We start from the raw sequence: 21,156 nt of genomic DNA on the forward strand, positions 1-21,156 counted from the left end.
CTTTATGTTGACAACAGGAGCTGGTGGGGCGTGATGTCACTGCGATGTAGTGAATACAATGACTTTTAATTATGTCTGTTTTGAAACACGCTTTAAACTTCTATCATTAAGGTTCGGGTTACATTGGCTTGGAAATAGTGGGGGCTATGTAAATGATTAGAGGCAATCTAATTACAGATCACTGTGCTTCATAGACTTTGCCTCTGGCACTTGTGTCAACTGCAGCAGCACTTAAAGGCCCGCTTCGCTCTGCATTAACAGGCTGGTGGCCATCAGTGCTGAAATGCATGGTGCTATAGTTTGAGGCGGTGGTGCTGAAAGGACAGCTCCTCTGCTGCTGCTGCTAGTGGTGCTGCTCCTTGAAAAGTCTTATGGCTTGCTGTTATTGCAAAGGAAGTAATAATGAACTAATGAAAGAGCCAATGTAGTGAAGTGCTTTTCTCACCCTTAGTCCTGATTGCTCCCAGGTGGATAGAGAGCAGACATTATAGCCCCTTAGAATTAGGAATGTAAGCAGAATTAATTTCTTACATATAAAATATTAAACGTATTAAAGTGCATTTTTAAACACTGTAAATTAAATAACATATTAAAAACTATATATGAATAATATTTTGAAAAATATATACATTTAATATATGTTTTAGTAATTAAACAAAACTGTGTAATGCTGCAAAGTTGAAATGCCATCTTACTTTTTTATTTTGAACTTTACAGTATTTTGTTCCATTTTTGTATTATTATTTTTTTTAAATAACATTGCCTTTGATGACTTTATATTATAGGTATGAGATTTTTTTAAATGATAAAATATAAACGCAGGTCAATGAATACAGTCTGGGTGAAATTGTTCATCCCAAACGTAGGGGGGCGACAGAGAACGCAAACGAGCGTTTGAGTGACGTCAAAGATACGAAGAAGGAATGACCGGGTGTAAACATGGCGTCTGCCTTGGACGATGATGAGATCGGCAGTGATGACTATTATTCCTTGTTGAATGTCAGAAGAGAGGTACAGTTTGTGTCCGTAATCCCAGTACACGTCTGTGCACGTGCATTAATCCGTGATCCTGTACGATTTATGCGGCTCACGCGCAATGGCTGCATAAAAATCTCATTCAACGTTAGCTAGGTGGCTAGCGTGTGACCCTCGACATTGATTCGGGTGCAGTGACTCTTGGCGGCGTGAAAGTTTTGCGTGACACTCAACAGGTCGAGAGGCGTTCGGTCTCATTCACGTGTCAGTTGACGAAGCGGCGATTTGTGAGTTAATGTTAATAAAGTGTTAGTTTCTTTAGTTTCACGGTGAACTCTTGGACTCGGGACAGGGCTCCACACTCACACACACTCACACACACCGTGGCTAATGCTACAGCTGTACTGTACTTCAGGATTTCATCATACAGTGTGGACACATGAGTGAAAGTAACATTTTATTATGTTTACGCGTTCATTCAAGAACATGTTCAGCTCACTGTTACTGTCCAGTGGGTTTTGAAGTGACAGGACAGTGGACAGAATGTGAGAATATCCTGATTAGAATGATTAAAAACGACTGTTGCTGTACAAACATATGTTTGTAGTAAATGTCTCTCTGTACGGTCCTTCACTATGATTTGTTTTGTTTTCGTGCTTCCTTGTCATCATTTTGACTTTGACATTTTGATTTTCACTTTGTTGTCAAAAACAGAAGTTTAGAAACCAGCCTTTTAATTTCATAATCAATTGATTTGTTGATTATTATTGTTGGTCAGATCATGTTGAAAAATGTTGGAAATTAAGTTCTCAAATGTTTAGTTTTGTCCACAAACAAAATAAGTATTACATTTGAAGGAGAGGAAAGCAGAATATATTCACATTTAAGAAATCTGAAAGCGTGTTTTAATTATTGAAGAAAAACAAACGCTCAACCAGATTCATCGATTACAAAAATAGTTGACGAATAATGAAATAACCGAATAATCGTTGCAGCCCTACTCGCTTGTTAATCACTTTTTAATTTATAAACTTTTTGTGAAGTATAGACACCTTACTGAACCTTCATTACTGAAACCAAAAAAAAATTAAAATTAAATGAATTTTAATCAGTAAATTAATTTACTGATTAAAAATAAATAAATAAATGTTTTGGGTTCATTCCAAATGTGTAAACACATATTTTTAAAGGGATCATAGATGTGATTAGGAGTTTTGCACTGTAGTCTTTCTCATAACAATCTTAACAATGACGTAGCATCAGCAGCAACTTGATATACTGTACATTCTTTTGTGATGAGCCTTCTAAACACTGATTGTCATTTATAGTGGACATTATTGAATTCAAGGAAGTGTTAAGTGATCCATAATATCAGTTACAGGAAAGCTGTGCTCTAACATCATGCGCTGTTTCATGTACTTTATTTTCCTACACATTTCCTCATTTCATACTATTTCAATATTCTTCCCTCAGGCCACACAGGATGAACTGAAGGCAGCATACAGACGACTATGCATGCTCTATCACCCAGACAAACACCGGGACCCTGAGCTCAAGCGGCAAGCTGAACAGCTTTTCAACCTCGTGCATGAAGCTTATGAAGGTGAGCGGCGTTTTGGGGACTGACTCTGCAGCAACACATCAAGCTAATTTCACAACAGAAGTGGGAAGGCAGACCTAACTGGAGGAAAGCACAGTTATTAGACACGTTCTCGGGAGATCATGTAAAACTAATGAATGTCAGACCTTAAGTGTTTGTAGTTTATTCTGAAGTTGTGTCAAACAGCAAAACAAGAACATCTTTGTATAACTGCTTATAAGATGGACCTTTTTGGTCATATTCATCCAGCCTTAATTGCTTGCTATTAATATTAATGGTGGTTTGTATCTTTCTAGTGCTCAGAGATCCACAGTCACGAGCTATTTATGATATCTACGGCAAGCGGGGACTCGATGTTGAAGGATGGGAGGTAAGTCCACCATTATTTATTCATGCCAAAATGTACAATGATACATTTTTAAAAACATGGCATTCTGAATTTTCCAATCACATCTGTCAGACTCACCACCTACAACTTACTACAGGGCTTTGTGTTTTGTTTACATATTATCATGCATGGATTGTGGCATTTGAGCAGAATTATAGTATTTGCTTTTTCCAACAGCCTTCTATTTGGAATGCTTTTTTTTTGGCAGCATTTGTGTCCATCTTTGACCACGTGACTTAAGACAATAATGACAAAAAGTTACCATTCACATGTCATACATATTAACTTTGTTAATATTTAATAATATTCTTAGTACTGATCGTCCGTTGACAGAAGTTATCCATCAAGGCTAAAATAATATTAAATAAGGAAGAAGAATAGAAAAACAAAGACAGGGACAGTCATCTGTTCATCTCTGTAGATGTTCACTATGCAAATTAGCATGAAATAGCCCTTGGTTTGCTTAATCAGTAACTATTAATGTCTGTGTCTTTACACGTGAAGAAAATATATGAGCTTCAATCAAATACCAGGGAAATTTCTTTTACTGTAACGGTTTCATCTGCAACTTCTGAAGCAGCGAGTCCTTCATTTTCTTTTCATTCAAATATTCTCTGGCTCCAGGTGGTGGAAAGGAAAAGAACCCCTGCAGAGATCCGAGAGGAATATGAGCGTCTTCAGATAGAGCGCGAGGAGAGGAGGCTCCAACAAAGGACCAATCCAAAGGTATGTTTTTAAGAAAAGATAAAAAGCCTCGTATTGAACTGAATGTAAAAAAAAAAAAAGTCATGAAGTATGCACTGTTTATATTTGAATATGCCATTCACAGGGAACGATTAGTGTGGGCATTGATGCCACGGACCTCTTTGACAGATATGAGGAAGACTTTGAGGACATGGTTGGAGGAGGAGTCCCTCATGTGGAAATCAACAAGATGCATATATCACAATCCATAGAGGTGATGTGTTGCTCTTTGAGTGATGTGTTCTTTAGTGGGGGCTTTTTTTTTGTATAAAAAGAGTCAATGATGTTGTTTGAGATCACATCAAAGTGTTTATAGTTCTCTGTGTTCTCCTGCAGGCTCCTCTCACTGCAAAAGACACGGCGGTTTTGTCTGGCTCCTTATCAACGCACAATGGAAATGGAGGTGGCACCATTAACTTGGCCTTGAGAAGAGTCACCTCAGCGAAAGGGTGGGGAGAGGTATGCTACATTACGTACATCTCAGTGGGAAACACACACTCGTATGTATGTATGCTATGACCGGCAAGTTTCTTTCTTTGTTTGTCACAAAACACCCAGTACATTTTAAAGGTCTGTTGTGTAAAAATTAGTGACAACAACTGGTGAGACGGCAGAGTGCTACAAACGGCAAACTCCTCCGCTCATCCCCCCCTCCCTTCTCCCAAATGATAAACACTCTTTCACTCTTTCACAACTCTCGCCACTCTCACACTCCCTGCCATTACCTTATTCTTCTCCGTTGGTTTATGCATCAGATGTAACGTTTATGTTCAGGCTGCTGTAGAAACAGGGTGGTGCAAAATGGCGCCCTAAAGAACTTTTTTTTTACATACTTCAAGTGCAGACACGCATCAACTCGGTGCCTCCATGCTTGAAAATCCACACTACTTGTAAACTGGAGAAGACGGAATGTTTACGCACATTTTTATTGCTGGGCTTAATATTACCTGGGGTCATTTTTACCCATGTAGAGGTCGCCATAATCTTTACTGACATTGTCCGGTAATGATTACTGACATGGCACATTCAGATGGGACTAAAATCACTGAGAAGCTCTGGTAATAATTACTTAACCCCACCTTCTCTTGTAAAATGGGTTATATTTTAAAGTAAATATCTACTTCCATCCACCTATATTACTGGTATATTGCTTCTTCTTTTTTTTTAATAAATGCCTCTAAATGTTACACACTACACCTTTTGTAAAAAGAGAAAAATGATTTGTCATGAGGATGCATTTTGTGTGTACACAGGTAGAGTTAGGTGCTGGAGACACTCATGGGCCTCTCTTAGGAATGAAGATCTTCCGTAACTTGACACCGAGATGGTAGATGTTCACGAGAAAGTTTTTTTTTTTTTTTGTACGTTTACGTTTTTTCTGATGAGAACAATTATTCTTCCACAGCTTTGTGACAGCTCAGTGTGGGCTCCAGTTTTCATCCCGAGGCGTGCGTCCCGGCTTCACCACAGTTCTGGCCCGTCATCTAGACAAGAACACTATGGGCTATCTGCAGTGGCGATGGGGCGTCCAGTCCTCTATGAACACCAGCGTAGTCAGGGACACCAAGAGCAGCCATTTCACGTTCGCACTGCAGGTTTGCTGCCAGCAGTTATATTTAACTTTAATATGAGCCAAGACACTTTAAAAATCAACAGTTGCTTCTTGAGACTCTGCCTGATGATTTACTTTTTGTCTGCGCAGCTTGGCGTTCCTCACACTTTTATGATGATGAGCTACCAGTACAAGTTCCAGGACGAAGATCAGACAAAAATAAAGGGCTCAGTAAAGTATGTCGTCGTACATAATCTGTAACTGGAACTCACCGTTAGGTGCGTTTGCTGAAGAACTGAACTCCGGTTCACTCAACATTGCAGGTAGTGACTGTGTCTGTGTGTTACAGATCAGGTTTCTTTGGGACGGTGGTGGAGTACGGCGCTGAGAGGAAGATCAGTCGACACAGTGTCCTCGGGGCCACCGTCAGCGTGGGAGTACCCCAAGGTGTCTCCCTCAAGATCAAGTAAGCATGGCTCCACTTTCTGTCTGTCATTGGTTCTCGTCTGTCTTTCTTCCATCACAGCTCTGATGGCGCCCACTGGAATTAAATTACAATATCCCGTGTCAGATGAGTTTCCTGCAAATTGATGACTTTGATGACAGTACTGGACCCAATGAGTTTCTAGGTAGCAGAGTTGATGCAGACAGACACTAGAAGAACAGTAATTACTCGTAACATTATAACCAATTATATGTTTTAATGTTTAAGCAGATCTGTGTAACACTTATTCATATTAGTGTATTATTTTATAACTGGAGAGAGAAACACACCACACGTTATTCTCAGCGGGGTAGACGGTGAAAAAGATCTTTCACCACAGTTTCAATATCTTTTACATATGCCACACACACTGCACTCTCTGTGCCCGTTTCAAAGTAAAAGCACTCATGTCAGTGATTCAGTTCCCTCAATCCTTTTCAATTTTTAAACAAGGCTTTTTGCAGCAGATCAGCAACGAAGCCACAAAGTTCTTTGTGGCTAGGGATGAGCTGATACGAGAAGAAATGTGGAAGCCAATACGATCCAAAAACCATTGATGTCGTATAATTACTACATTATGAACTGAATGTAAGCAAGCGAATAAAAAGCAGCAAGTTGTGTGCCGCTTGTTTCCTCTTTATAGGAGCAAAATATTTGTTAATATAAAATAATACAAATATAACATTATGTTTTTGAAATGGCTTGCCCACTTGATCTCACGTTCCATTCCAGTAGCAGATAATTCTCACCAGGACTTTTAACCCTTTTTTTCGTACATTATATGGACAAACGTATTTGGCCACACCTTGAATTCAGGTGTTTCACTCTGGCTTTGGTCTCGGCCCCTTAACTCCAATGAAGGACAACAGTCTTGATGCTTCAGCAAGCCAAAACATTTTGGACAATGCTATACAACAGTTTGAGTAAGGCCCTTTTCTATCCCAACGTGATTGTGCCGCAGTGCACAAAGCGAGGAGTAGAAAGACACGGTTTGACGAGTTTGGTGTGGAAAAACAGAGCCCTGACCTCAACCCCACCTTTGGGATGAACTTGAACAGAGATTGTGAGCCAGGCCTTCTCGTCCAACATCATTGCCTGACCTCATACAGAATGAATGGACACAAATTCACATAGAAACACTTCCAAATCTTGGGGAAAGTCTCCCAAGAAGTGTGGAAACTGTTAGAGCTGCAAAAAGGGACCAACTCCATATGTACTATATTTGAATTTGTCATCACAGTTGTTGTAATAGTCAGGTGTCATGTGTTGTGTGTTCCTCCGTGTTTGTCCACATCGCCCACCGTGGAAAAAGGCAGACCCAGCCCTTAAATATCCAAAAGAGCTGTCTTGGACTATTTTTGGAACAGGAAAAACGTGGTATCAAGCCCCTGCACAAGACAATAACACCTTTGTACACTGAACCATAGCAAATGAGATGATGCTAAATGTGGTTCATATTTGTCTTTCTGTGATACATTACCAGCAACGTACTCTACTGGATCTACTTTAAACAGTTCTCATTTTCTCTGCCAGTTAGCTTTAAATAATGATACCAGCTTTCTACCTGCAGACTAAACAGAGCCAGCCAGACATATCTCTTCCCGATTCACCTGACTGACCAGCTCCTGCCAAGTGCTGTATTTTATGCCACAGTTGGACCATTGGTTTTCTACCTCGCCATGCAGCAGCTTATTATCCGGCCCTACTTGCAGTCCCAGAAGGAACAGTAAGGAACCTTCTCTTTAACTTGGTTGATTCATTCAAGGAACGTTATTGGAGGTAGTGCCATATGTGATAATATTATGAGCTAATTTTATTTCTCCATTCGTCTTCCAACTCAACAGAGAGTTGGAGAAGCAGCAGGAGAGCTCGGCCTCTAATATCGCCAAGAAGAAACAGGAGGCAGAGTCGAGTGTGAGTGTTGTGTTCCGCATGCTCACGTGTCGCTGTGGTTCAGCGTTGGATAAGAAATGCATGCGATGTGGGATAACTTGACATGGGAACCGAGGGGCTAAAATGAGATTAGATTAAATACAAAGTCTTGACATTGAGTTGAAATTTGTTCATGTAATCCGTTTGAAATCTCATTGTTTTTGTTGTTCTTCCTCTGTGTGTTCTTTTATATCTCTGAAGGTCTTGCTCATGCAGGAGTCTGTGCGCCGGATTATTGAAGCTGAGGAGTCTAGAATGGGTAAGATCTGTAATACTTAAGGGATGAGCTTAATGTGTGTGTGCACACATGCGTGCGTTCGCATGGATTCTGGTTTGTTCTCAGTAGGTTATTTTGAAAGTGATTCCCAATTGAACATTGAACAGTGTCATTTCTGAGATTAAAATAAAATCTAGATCTCCTTTAATTTGGTTTAATTTCCTGCTAGCCACGAATTCCCTACACTCACATCCAGCAACAACATTATAGCAGAATCCAGAATTTACATCTTTCAGTTGTGCTTCGTGGACACTGATAGTATCAAGGGGGATTTTTGTGGTGATGTGGGTATTTTCTTTTTAATGAGAAATAATAGATTTCAGTGGATGTGGATTGGTTACATGGGCTTCTTAGTTGGCTCTCAGTATAATAAGGAGTTTGGCAAGTGATGGTCAGCTTTTGACACCTCTTAGCACACTTAAGTGTCAAAAGAGTTCCCTGTCGACTTTCCGTCACAAACAGTCAAAAGCATTTGATTAAACTGATTATAAATCATGAAATGATCCAATATCATAATGCATCTTGCAGTTAATCGTGCTGTCTTTTTGTTTTGTTCTTGCCAAATGTCATGTTAAATAATTGGGGGGGCAGAGCAGCTCTCACACAAATCTATGACAGACGGGTTTTGTTAAAGGCTTGGTCTGCCCTGTCCAGTTTAGATCATCTACTTCTGGTTTAAATCATTCCTCTTTAGATGTTTTTGTCTGTTTATTGTATTTTTAATGAGTTGTTTTTGCGCTGTTGCCTTGTGATGGACAGTAAAGCTCTGAACTGAACAGAACGTAACTTAAAACCATTACATAATGGAAGTGGGAAGTTGAGTTAGACTGAAAATATCTGCATGTTTTGAGTTTTTGAATCGTTTTAGGCGAGATGTTTGTTTGGCTCATTTGCATTTTGAATCCGAGAGAAAACAAAGTTAAGACGTTAAATGTGCAGTTGATTAAAAGCTGTCCTCAATGTTGCCCCTGAATCAGGTCTCATCATCCTCAACGCCTGGTACGGCAAGTTTGTTACGGACAACAGTCGGAAACACGAGCGGGCGAAGGTCATTGACGTAACTGTGCCACTGCAGTGTCTGGTCAAAGACTCAAAACTCATCCTCACTGAGGCCACAAAGGTGAACACATTAATGCAAACCTTAGTAGAGATGTTTTTAGCTGTAATGTTAGTGTAGCTAGAGATACAGTGAACTGTATTTCATACTGCATGTGTTTGAAGTGATAAACTTGTGTCCTCAACTTGCTCTGTGATGGTTGGTTGCCTGCTGCTGCTGCTGCTGTATGATGTGATGTTTTTTGCAGTCTGGACTCCCTGGCTTCTACGACCCCTGTGTGGGGGAGGAGAAGAGCCTGAAGGTGCTGTATCAGTTCCGTGGAGTCATGCATCAAGTCTTGTCAGGAGACGCAGAACCACTCAGGATACCAAAGCAATGTAAGTCCTTTAGTGCACTATATATCAGAGTGGCTGCCTCACGCGGGCATGTGTTGTCTTTTTGTTTCATTTAATGTGGTGTTTAGCATCTTCATAGCAGATTCATGATTTAGTAGATGGTACGTTGCCTTGAATTGTCACCAAACAACAACCCCGGCTTTAGATGTTTTTGGTCACATTCTCTGTAGATGTATATTTCCTCCTAAAATCCACTGAGCCACCTTCATACGCCTCCCGCCAGCTTTATCCTTATTTTATTGACTTATTTCCTTCTTTGTTTCCTGCTCTACAGCTCACAGGATTGACGCCGACACATAGATACTCCTCCGCTGACCAAATGAAGTCACCATTCAGCTGTTTGTCAGAAGAAGGATCAACGTGTTTTAGATACAACATGGATTTAAGTCCTTGTTACTCAGAAATTGTGCATTTATCTCTTCTTTTTCTTTTTTTTTTGTCTTTATAGTCATTTAAATATGCAGAGCGCAGTAAAACAGTCACAAACTGGGGTGATCATAATTCAGTATCCACAGACAGAGTTGTGGCCTGCTTGAAATTCTAATGTGACACCAAAATCCGTGGCTAACAACCTTCTGCTTCCAAGGTTGTCGAGCCTCTTTGGTGTCCGTTTATTTTTTGGTATGGCTTGTAATTTATGATCTTTGAAGTTCTATGTACTGCTTTGTACATAAACTGCAGTGCCTATGTGATTGAAGATATGAATGCACCTCTGTTTGTTTGCCATATTATTAAAGACAAGTATCTCTCATTTTATATGTCATTGTGTTGTCAGACTTTTTGATAGTGACGTGACCGGATTTCACCTTTTCAATTTAAAGCAGTTGATTAACTGGAAGTTTGATGTTGCTTCCAGTGAAATAGGCAACCCTGCCTCTAAAAAAAGTATACCAAGTGGGTCAGGCAAACAATATAGACAAAACCACCCCGACAATGAATCACACTCTTCCTTAGAAGGAACTGTTTGTTCATTAATCTGATTAATTTGTTTTTATTAGTTTGTTATCCTGAAGCAGTGTGCCTGCCCCTCGGTGTTCATTATTCAGCTGATTTGTTGGAGATGCATTATTTACTAATCAATTTCGACTCCAGTCAGATCATTAGGTTTGTGTTCGAAAAGAATAAATGTTTTCCAAATGACAGAATATGAAACTGAAAGTTGACAGTGATGCTGTCTCATTCATTTTCTAATATAAATCAGGCATAATCCATAAATAACAGATGTGGGGTTGCCAGTTTGTGGAAAAACCTCCTCCAGCATGACACAATTGTTAGATGCAGGCATTGTATTTACTCTGCAATGTTTGTGTTTGACTGTTTGGCAACTTTTTAACATCTGTTAAAGGACGGCAGTTGTATAACCCTAAATATACGTTTGTAAACAATTGAGGTAAAGTTATTTAAAGGTTTCTTTCCCCTTGGGATGGTGAACTACTGAGTCACCAGCCCACTGTAGAGGTGTCATAAATGACACATTTTAAAGCATTTAAAATGGTAGATAATTGAAATGAAGGAGCCACACGGTGGCGCACTGCTGCCTCACATCTCTGCATGGGTTTCCTCCCACTGTCCCAAAACACGTAGAGATTAATCAAGCACTCTAAATTGACCTCAGTGTTGTTCGTTTTTCATATCTGTCCAGTCTACCCCCGCCTTTAGCCTCTATCATCACTTGGTTCCATCGACGACTTAAATGTACAGCTGCAGACTGACAATGTCACTGAGAGATTCCATTTATATATTTAAAACAGCTGCTTTTTTGTTCCCTACATCTTACTGTCATGCAAGTAATCGGTGTGGAAACCACTAATTCAAAATACGTGATAATAAAACTTCTTTGCTGCGACATTGGCGCGTCGAGCACCGCCCGCGCTCCTTTCCTCCTGGGTGTCGCGAGGTGGAGAACGAGCGCACCGTGACCGAACCGGGTAAGACGGTGAATATCTTGCTGGGAATCCCCAGCCGTTTATTCATTGACATGAAAACGAAAGTGTATCTTAACCTGTGAACTGAGGGTAAAACTCGGTGGCATTTATGTGTTGCACTTGGAGGAATATGTGACATTTATGTTTTCTCCCTGTAGCTCGACATAGCTTCATTTCGAAGTGCACTTCCGCGTTGTGTTGTCGAACGGCTTAAAAGCTTATTATTACGCAGTGTGTAATAATGTACATGTGTTTTACAGACTAGTTAGCGTTGTGGGGCGCTGCCTGTGTATGTACATTTATGGTGGGCTTGTCCCGGGCATGAAGCGGAAAAGAGACGCTATGGGAGCAACTCTTAGCAAAGAACCACCCGTGCGAATGGCTCGGCCTTCAGACGAAATAGCGTCAACCTCGTCTTCAGACGGATATGTAAGTTCTTCACTTCATGGTATAACCCACGAACAAAGTAACCACAGTGTCTCCTCCAAGTGACGGGTTCCAGTGTAGGTGAATCTGTGTTGAGGCAGACGCGTCACGTCACCATTAGTGGCTCTTCCAGCACAGCTCATGCTGTGTCACTTCCGTAAGACAACGAGCAAAGTTGTTTAGACAGTTGAAACGATTACAAACGGCCCCTCACAGACAACCATTATGGTCTCAGGGGTCTCAAACTTCAATCTCCAGGTCGGGTCTGGTCAGGACTGTCCAGTAATGGGTGTTTATTTACAATTGTATCACGATATTCATTATTATTGAACGTAATATCACAATAATAGTGTTTGTTTTGATTTGGAACTGCATCTTGTTTGCAATAAAAACAATATTTATGATGCAAAGTTTGAGATGTCTGCCTCATGGTGAGAATAGCAATAGCTAGTTTACATCTACAATAATAAGGCTGTAAGAAAAAAGAGAAATCGCCAGTCCACCTCACCTGGTGTTAAGTAAAAGCCCAATCAATCCCAATGTCGATATAAGGGTGTAAAAAGGTTATCGATAAAATGTAAAGGTAGGTACAGAGGCAGAACTGTCCAAGGGTATGCAGTTGAAACGGTTTGATTTCACCAGTTGGACAAATCTTCAGCTTTTCTCTGTTCCTTTTTCCACCCCATGTCAGATGTTCCCCCTTCCACTGGATATCGTGGAGGAGATCTTCCTAAATCTCCCTCCCGTTGAGGTGGTGCATACATGTCGGTTGGTGTGCTCCCAATGGAAAGAAGTGGCTGACAGTGAATCTCTGTGGAAGGAGCGGTGTCGAAGAGAAGGGTATCGCCCCCGTGATGCGTCCAGCATATCCAAGGACTGGAGGTTGTTTTTCTTCCTGTGCAAGCAGAGGAGGAATCTAATCAAGAATCCTAGAGCAGAATGTAAGGGACCACAAACATCGCTTTACCCAACGCCTGGTTGTGTTAACACCATTGATTTCCTGCTCTACAATACTTTTTTTCTGACAACACCTTTATTTTACAGACAAAATGCAGGGTTGGCATTTACAGGAGAACGGTGGAGATAAGTGGAAAGTAGAAGGAGTTATGGCTCCACATCCAAATGAGGCGGTTCAGAAAAACTTTGTGACCTCTTATGTGTGAGTATCCACCAGGAGAGTTGCACACATCACGGGTCACTTGCTGTTTTTAGCACACACTTTTCATGACTAATTCAAAACACTGCTTGCTCTCTGCAGAATGTGCAAGAAGACCCAGCTGATTAATTTAACAAAGGAAGGTTACAACCCATCGTTTATGGATCACTTCCAGCCAGACATCAGAATTTCTGATTGGTGAGAACATTACTCATGAAATGCTCTTTCTGTACTAGTTAAATTGATGGCAAAACTAAGTACTCACAATAATAATCAAAATGTTTCAGTTTGGGTAACATTATCTGTAACACTTGATGATATTCTAGCTATGACAAACCATTAGAGTCAGAAATGGTTACAAACAAGTTTAGCAATGTTATATCTAAGGTTTAAAACAGTGTGTATGGCTAAGTACGATCTAACTAAATAAGAGGTTAGTGCAGTGGCTGTATTCCCGACTAATTTAAACCCCCCAAATTATGACTTTGTAACATGTAATGCTGCTTACACATGATCAGGGACACATTTATGCATAACCCAGGTATATAACTGTAACTATACTTTCATTCAGCCATTAAATAAAAGTCTGTGAACAATGTGTAACCTATATTACACCTCAGCTTTTCTTTTTCTTTGGCTTTTCTCTATTGCTTTTTATATATTTTTATATATATATAGATATATACATATATATCTATATATATATAGTGCTGAGAAGACAAATTTGCCCATGGTTGAACCCAGTTGACCGCTGACCCACAGTTTGTGCATTGTGTTACACCAGGTATGCACCCCGATTTGACTGTGGCTGCGAGTATGACATCTGTGTTGAGTTGTTGAATCAAAATAAGAGGCCGATCCAGACCTTTGATCCCGAGACTATTTACTTTGAGCAGTGGAGCGATAAGCAATGGAATCAGGTACGTACTTACTAAACACAAAGGTTAAATGAATACAGAGGGCTTCAGAACAAATCTAATCCCTCTGATATCCGTTTTTTCAGATCACACACGTTTTCCGCAACTACGGCCCAGGTGTGAGATACATCCGTTTTACCCACGGAGGGAAGGACACTCAGTTCTGGGCAGGATGGTATGGAATTCGTGTTACTGACAGCTGTGTTGAGATATGTCCAGCAGAGGATAGATAGCTTCTTGGGCACCGTCTGATACCAACTGCCTGCCTTTACCTGGAACTGCCTCAGGTCATATTTGCCTTATATGATGTATAGTCATTTTACATATTCATGGGATGATGGAACAGCTATGATAAAACCTCCCAGTGGAGCAGCAGCATATTATGTTAAATGTAGTCGTTTCAGTTCCAAGACCAAAGGGCCATCATGTAATCCCTGAGAATAGGTCTTCCATGGCATTTGATTATGAAACAAGATGCCATGCACAGTATCAAAGCAGCTTTGAAGGAGGACAGGTTGGCTCTGATGTGTTTGCTTCTCAGCTGTAATCATTGAAGTCTGGTGAGAGAGTTGTGCGGGTACGAGTCCTGTATTACTTTAACACAACAATGTTTAAAATTATATTTAAGCTCAAATGTGATGCTCTCTAATGCTATTGTAATGTAAACCCTTCAGAAATACGTAAGCCATGATAACAGAAAATGTTTTTTTGGACTGCTCTGTAATATCAGTTGTTAAAAATGTATTGTGCAAATCAGATGTATACTTTGACTGTACTTTTCCGATACTTGTCCCTGTTTTGTCAAAAATAGTTATTACTAGCTAATAAACTATGTATTCACAACAGACAACATGTAGTATTTGAAGTGAGGTTTATTTGTAATACTGGTTTATTGTGATGTTCTATCACAAGCAGGATACAGTACAACTCTGATGTCAAATTGGACAAAAATCATACAGACCAAGAAACTTGTAATTTCCCTCGTTAATTTGAATTCATCGTCATGTCAGCTTCTTTCTCTGTCAGTAAAGCACACATTTCAGTCTTTTAAGTATATTTTCACTATATATATACAAATCTAATTCAAGCCCTGACAAGTGGAAATAGAACTAGATCAGTCATCTTCACAGGTTCTTAAACTACATATATTATTAAGAACAGTCACTGTTGTTGTCATCTTTATGATGCTTCAGTGCAGCAGCAAGTAGCCCATGTTTAGTGGTTTTAAGCTGCAAATCTCAGGCAACACTCTGTTTTCACATCACCTTCCTGTGGACTCATCTTTTCAAAGATTTAATTGTGCTCAGTGAATGTAGTTAGTTAAACTGACAGTGACTATGTGTGAGAGATGACTTCCAATGGAATGTACTCTTTAAAAAGAAAAATAAAGAACTCAAGCTCTATTTCCTAGCCATTTGTCATCAGTCATCAATTAATCAGGTTATCTTTGTGCAAACTCAATGGAGCATACCTTGTGTTACACGGGTAGTTCTGAGACCTTAGAGGAGACCATGTTCACATATCAACATTGTGTGTAACAGTGACTCTTACTCTTTCGAAAGTTGTGTCAATTCTTAAGGAAAAATCTGCACTTGGACTTCTCAAAGGATCTACATTGACTGACTGTGTGAGGGGAGGGAGAAAAAAAGCAGACTTGACTAAAGGAATTCTTGTAAACCAGGGTTGAATATATGGTATAAATGAGATAAGGAAATTAAAATCGAGGAATAGTTGTGGGTTGCACTAATACAGAATATGAGCATTTCACTAACCCATCATTACAAGCTTATTTGTTTTACAGGGCACTTGGTTTATAAAACAGTCAGATCTGCTAAAATACCATGTCAAAGTCTTTTGCAACAGCACTTGGGTAAAAATAAACTAATGTGGTCAAACAAATATAACTGAATGGTGTTGCCTTCATTTTGTTGACATACTTCACATATTCAGTGCCCCAATTATGCCAGACCATTTCTGTAAAATTAAATATTCACCAACATCATCAAATGTTATCTAATTCAATCACAGACAACATGTATTTAGGCTAATTCAGTCAATATGTCATGACTCAACTTTAAATGTGCTGGTGTGGGAAACGTCTTCAATACTGTTAACCTGGATTTGGAAAGTGGTATGGAGAAGGCTGCGCTGGAACTTAGAGTAGGACACATTTACGTCTTTTCTTAGGTTCAGGAGGCTCCAGGGCAGCAAGTATTGCCTCATCAAACACATTCTTTAACCCTTTCTGTGGAAACAAAATACGAGTTTTCAATACAGAGCTTTGTTACAAATAAAAAATGTACATATTCGGGGAACTGACTGCCAAAGAAACTGAGGAGAAATGGAGCAGGACGATCAAAATGTTCCTTTATTCGAATGAACATATATCACTTTCCTCATGATCAAGTTGTCTGAGTAAAGTCAAAAGCCCATGGGAATTATTGATGCTGCAGTAGAAAAAAAATAGGTCATTACTGTCGTGAGACAGCATGTAGCTTAAATGCTTCGTGGAGCAAATTATCAGAGAAATAAACAACAAACTCAATCGTGTGCAGTTCCAGACTGACAAAAGAGAACTAAAGATTGGCACTTTTGTCATATTAGGCAGCATCGATAATTGTGACCAGGTTAAGATGAAAAGAAAGCACACATGAACAGAAGTGGTTAGGTTAATGGGCACAAAGTTTTCCAGTTTAAAAGAGCATCGTGGTTATTTTAGTAACATATCCTTCTTTTTTTTTTTACAATGAGTAAGCAGCAGATGATTGAGAGGCAAAGCAAGATGCAAGAAGACATCAGAACAAACAGCATTTTCTCTTTCTCTGAGTTTCAGGGGGTTCTAAAGCAGCTAGGATAGCCTCATCAAATACGTTCTTCAGTCCCCGCTACAGAAAGAGGAAAAGAAGGGAAGACAGGCACACAACAGAATTAGAATGGGTTTGTAGCTAAAAGCTGTTAGCAAGAGACAAGGCAGAGCATTTCCACCCTTGTCAGGAAACTGGCATTTAATCACATGCTTGCCACACTCACTGTTGTTTAATAAGGGGGACCTTACCTGTGTTAGAGCTGAGCACTCAACATATTTGACTGCCTTAAGGTCACGAGCCAGCTTTTCTGCCGTCTCGGGGGTGATAGGCTTCTGTTTGTTCTTGGCTAACTTCTCCACTGTGGAGGGGTCATCGCGCAGGTCGATCTGAGTGCCAACCAAGAGGAACGGGGTCTTGGGACAGTGGTGAGTTATTTCAGGAACCCACTAAAAAAAAAAACACACACAAGGAAACAACATGATATTACATGAATGAAAAAAACATTACTGTACTTTCTATTTATTTTATATTTTAAATCTTTTTTTTTTTTTAAACTCCTCAGGGACAGACAATTTCAATTCATCAGTGATTCACTCCATAGATCTATATTTTAGGTAAGTTTGTGTTATTTAGTTTCATTTATTATGTTTTAATAGCTTTCCTGGTTATCTGGCTAAAAATGCCTCCCAGTTTTCTAAGACAGTAGCAGCAGGGGGAAAAATATTTAACAGCACAATATGAGTCTGCGTCAAATACAGGTTCTTATGCGAGTAGTTTTGTTTAAATTTCCTCTGTATTATGTGCTTAGTTTTTGTTTCATATAGTTTGTTTTCACAACAGGTGGCTTCAAAGGCTTCATTTATTTTTTGTTGCCTTTTTCAGGAACATCAATTATAGTGTGGCTTTTACTTTTTTGACTTCACTCCATGAACACACTGATTTGGTGTTATAACAGACACGTTACAAGCCTCTTTCATATTTACAAAGAAAACACAAGGATGCATACCTTCAAAAGAAACAATGCAGACAAAATAAAACAAACTTCTGAGAGAATTTACCTGGCATCAAAGCTAAAAGTTTAAGTTTAACACGTTTTATTCCTGACATGAACTCAGCAATGACATCAAGAAAGAAGGCGGTGTCTCTCCCTACTACAAAACCAACTTATAGGATGTGACATTACGATTATTGTAGCTAAATGCACTGTATTCAGAGCCACAATTACCAGTTTCTCTAGAACACATTTCAGTCACACACTGGTGCACCAGCAGTCATTCCTAACATAGGGTTCAGTGTCTGGCCCAAGGACACAGACCTGGGAATGAACAACTGATTTTCACCTATCATATACCACCACTTTAGAAACCAAAGACTTTATAACCATCTGGTAAGATGTTCCCTCCTGACCCTCACAGGATTTTATTTGATACTTGTATCAATTAATCCTGACGATGAAGTATTATACTGATGCTGGTGTCAAGTACATTCAAACTACCTGCTGTTAGTCTGATGCTTGGCCAGCTAGGAATTAAAATACATAATTGACAGTTTAATACTGAACCTTAAACATCATATGTTTAATTTAATGACAAAGTGGTCTCCTGAACTGCTGCAAAGTCCTCTAACAATGCCTAATATTTCATGTTGGAGTCCAATGAACATGACAGAATTTTTAGTTTATGTGTGGTCTGTTGGGAAGACCAAACTAACTCATTTGTTTTCTATAAATAAAATTTAATCTTGGCCCTTTGTTTTCCAGTTTGTGTCAACTGATGAAAATTGCAGTTGTTGTTCTGTAAATGAAAACAAGAACTTCCCATAAATATTTGTCTATATTCAGGATCAAGCTCAGGACTGGTATCAGTTCTTGGGGTACACTGTGTCATTTTCTTCGTGAAAATGTCAAACTCTTCTTTCATATAACAAGGGAATTCATTTAAATTGAAAAGTACCAAAACAAGGCTCTGCAGCAGCCTGAATGTTAAATATTGGCTGCACCTGTCTCTTAAACACACAGTACTACACTCTAAACACATTGTCTCTTTAAAAGAAGCTCAGGGCTTGTATTTGTTGCTAGTTATTAAGAGTAGTGTGCAATATTTACTTGTGAAGTTGCATGTTGCACCTGAATAAGCCTCACCCTTCCCTTCCAGGTGTATTAAGAAAACCATGTAGTCTTCAATTAGCACATAGACTCAAAAGATATTTATTGTGTCCACTGTGGGCTCCTGATAAAAAATAAAAGGCTCATTCTGGGGTAATGAAAACAATTCATACAGCAAGATGACTGTACACTTAAATTATATTTAAAAATGATTTTATGTTCTATTTCTGCCAAATGGATATCATTTCTCATATAAATTCAGACCTGGTATCAGTATCCACCCTGAGTGTTCCAATCATATGCTGACAGTACTACATTCTAGTCTGAATGAACTCTGCCTGAATGAATGTGCCCTGAATGCATCCTCAGATCTCATCACATAATCCACATTCAGAGGTGCTTGGGGATGCCACTGGCCACATTTCTAATTATGCATGAATGTAATCCGTACTCAGGATACATTTAAGGCCATGTCCAAAGCTGACATCCTTTTTACACAGAATTTTGCAGTTCTCAGCACGCACATGTATTTATTTGTACTCACTGCCACAATATTAACTTTAATCTAGCAGCCTGAGTAGAGCTTCGATTCATTCGGGTGCTCCAGACTGTTTTTATCTCTCTCTACATTTTACAAGTGACATAAACACCAACAACAGACATGTGTACAGTCAGACAAATACACATTTCACACAGAAAATGTGTATTTACAGCTCATGGATGTGAGATACGATCACATTAGGACACAGGAGACACATCCAGGAATACCCGCTGTGAACAATTGTACGTAAAACTCTATACACTCAGGATAGATGTTGATACCAGGGGTGAACAGGGTTTAAATAAACTTTGTATACTCACCTTTTCTTTAACATTCTCAAATGAGGAAGGTGAAACAACTGAGAAGCAGACTAAGAAGACATCTGTCTGTGGGTAGCTTAGTGGTCGTAACCTATCATAATCCTCCTGACCTAAAGAGAAAAATCACATCACAAATGAACTTACCATGTGACAAAATATACATGGTGCTTCATTTTGAAATAAATTAACTTACCTGCTGTATCAAATAATCCAAGAGTGTATGGTTCTCCTCCAATCATTACAGTTACTGCATAATTGTCAAACACCTATGAAGAGGAAAAACTGCATTCAGGAGTGCATTCCTTAGATTGTTAACTATTGTATGACTGTAATAGAAACACCAAACATACTTACTGTTGGTACATACTCAGAGGGGAATTTGTTGGTGGTGTATGAAATCAAGAGGCAAGTTTTTCCCACAGCTCCATCACCCACCACCACACATTTGATAGTCTGCATCTTTGCTTTCTGGTTCAGCTGGCAAACTCGTCAGCTGCACAGAAATGTAATAGTAAGTCAAATCGGTGTACAACATTAACACTGAAACAGGTTTAAGGTTAGGAAAGGGTCCACATTTAATTCAATGACGTAGACTGTCTGGGAAAGCAATGTTCAGGCATTAAGTAGTTAAGTGTCACACCCCACCACGACCATCAACATCGTCAACTGGATGCTAACGTTACCCTCAAGCTGATGCCTAGTCGCTCTTAATAAGATTACTCACTTTACGTAAAATTGAGCTAATGTAACAACAAATGATGTACTCTAACAATCCCACACAAACAAAATAAAACAACATGTGAATCGACTAGCAAACTACGCTACCGCATCGCTAGCAATCACTGGACAATACTAGCTAGTTAGTCCGTTAGCATCCAGGGGGCTAACGCCGACTTATAAACGGAGTTCCAAATAATGTAAACCGTGAAACACACGTCAAAATACCCATCTGCTAAAAAACCACATAAATATATATCAGAACATATTTGAGATACATACCAATGGGTCACAGTAACAAACGTTAGCTGTCTGTTTTGCCGGGCGTTGGCACCAGCGAGCAGCAACTTGGTTCAGCAACGTATGACCACTCTGAGCCCGACAAATACCGGATATCACCTCCAGAGTAAAACAAACATCCTGCGATGCAAAATCTGAAGCTGCGTGTTATTCAAGATAATGATCTTCGTAGAACCCCGAAAAGCTAAGATAAAATCTAAGGCTGTTAAATTTTTTTTTTTTCTCTTACACGTTCTTTAAATACGTTTACACTCACCTGTTTCCTTCTTAAGCTTTTAACTTGAAGGCCTACAGTCTGTGGGTGTGTTGGCGAGCTTCACGCAAATTGAGGCTGTAGAAGTGTGAATGACATCACCTCTTCAGTCTCTTCTGTCCCCCTGCATCCTCACCCGGATCTGAGCTCTGCCACAGAGTGGGTTGACACGGGGGTACCTGTTCATTATGTCCTCAGGAGAATTTGTCGATTTTATTTCACCAGAAACACAAGGAAACACTCTGAATGCATCCTCAAGGAAAACACTAGAATAGAACAGAATGGC

The 21,156-nt window shown here is 39.6% G+C and overlaps 3 protein-coding genes across 7 annotated transcripts; 2 read left to right on the forward strand and 1 right to left on the reverse strand.

Annotated features, from left to right (window-relative positions):
* Positions 1-851: 851 nt before the first annotated feature.
* dnajc11a (DnaJ (Hsp40) homolog, subfamily C, member 11a) lies at positions 852-10,160 on the forward strand. Of its 2 annotated transcripts, none has more exons than XM_058644290.1 (16): positions 852-1,011; positions 2,449-2,578; positions 2,872-2,945; positions 3,588-3,689; positions 3,793-3,921; positions 4,044-4,166; positions 4,961-5,034; positions 5,113-5,302; positions 5,410-5,495; positions 5,609-5,725; positions 7,314-7,469; positions 7,588-7,657; positions 7,877-7,934; positions 8,930-9,072; positions 9,257-9,386; positions 9,679-10,160. In XM_058644290.1, exons 1-16 carry the CDS (start codon positions 940-942, stop codon positions 9,702-9,704), a joined length of 1,680 nt encoding a protein of 559 aa, XP_058500273.1. In that variant the 5' UTR covers positions 852-939; the 3' UTR covers positions 9,705-10,160. The 2 variants fall into 2 exon arrangements, with proteins under 2 accessions (XP_058500273.1, XP_058500274.1); XM_058644291.1 differs by lacking the exon at positions 852-1,011 and adding an exon at positions 1,076-1,262.
* An 875-nt stretch (positions 10,161-11,035) lies between these two features.
* LOC131468447 (F-box only protein 6-like) lies at positions 11,036-14,703 on the forward strand. 3 transcript variants are annotated; one of them, XM_058642711.1, is made up of 7 exons: positions 11,036-11,332; positions 11,590-11,758; positions 12,447-12,696; positions 12,800-12,914; positions 13,014-13,109; positions 13,696-13,831; positions 13,915-14,703. In XM_058642711.1, the coding sequence occupies exons 2-7, from the start codon at positions 11,621-11,623 to the stop codon at positions 14,059-14,061; spliced, it is 882 nt and encodes a 293-aa protein (XP_058498694.1). In that variant the 5' UTR covers positions 11,036-11,332; positions 11,590-11,620; the 3' UTR covers positions 14,062-14,703. The 3 variants fall into 3 exon arrangements, with proteins under 3 accessions (XP_058498694.1, XP_058498695.1, XP_058498696.1); XM_058642712.1 differs by lacking the exon at positions 11,590-11,758 and having other exon boundaries at positions 11,039-11,332; XM_058642713.1 differs by lacking the exons at positions 11,036-11,332; positions 11,590-11,758 and adding an exon at positions 11,769-12,338.
* Positions 14,683-20,737, reverse strand: LOC131468448 (cell division control protein 42 homolog). 2 transcript variants are annotated; one of them, XM_058642714.1, is made up of 6 exons: positions 20,600-20,737; positions 19,955-20,093; positions 19,794-19,866; positions 19,601-19,710; positions 16,884-17,081; positions 14,683-16,073 (listed from the first exon to the last, which is right to left on the reverse strand). In XM_058642714.1, the coding sequence occupies exons 2-6, from the start codon at positions 20,057-20,059 to the stop codon at positions 15,984-15,986; spliced, it is 576 nt and encodes a 191-aa protein (XP_058498697.1). In that variant the 5' UTR covers positions 20,060-20,093; positions 20,600-20,737; the 3' UTR covers positions 14,683-15,983. The 2 variants fall into 2 exon arrangements, with proteins under 2 accessions (XP_058498697.1, XP_058498698.1); XM_058642715.1 differs by lacking the exon at positions 14,683-16,073 and adding an exon at positions 16,179-16,713.
* Between the last annotated feature and the right edge of the window lie 419 nt (positions 20,738-21,156).

Source organism: Solea solea, chromosome 11 (genome assembly GCF_958295425.1).
Source record: "Solea solea chromosome 11, fSolSol10.1, whole genome shotgun sequence".
Lineage (NCBI taxonomy): Eukaryota > Metazoa > Chordata > Actinopteri > Pleuronectiformes > Soleidae > Solea > Solea solea.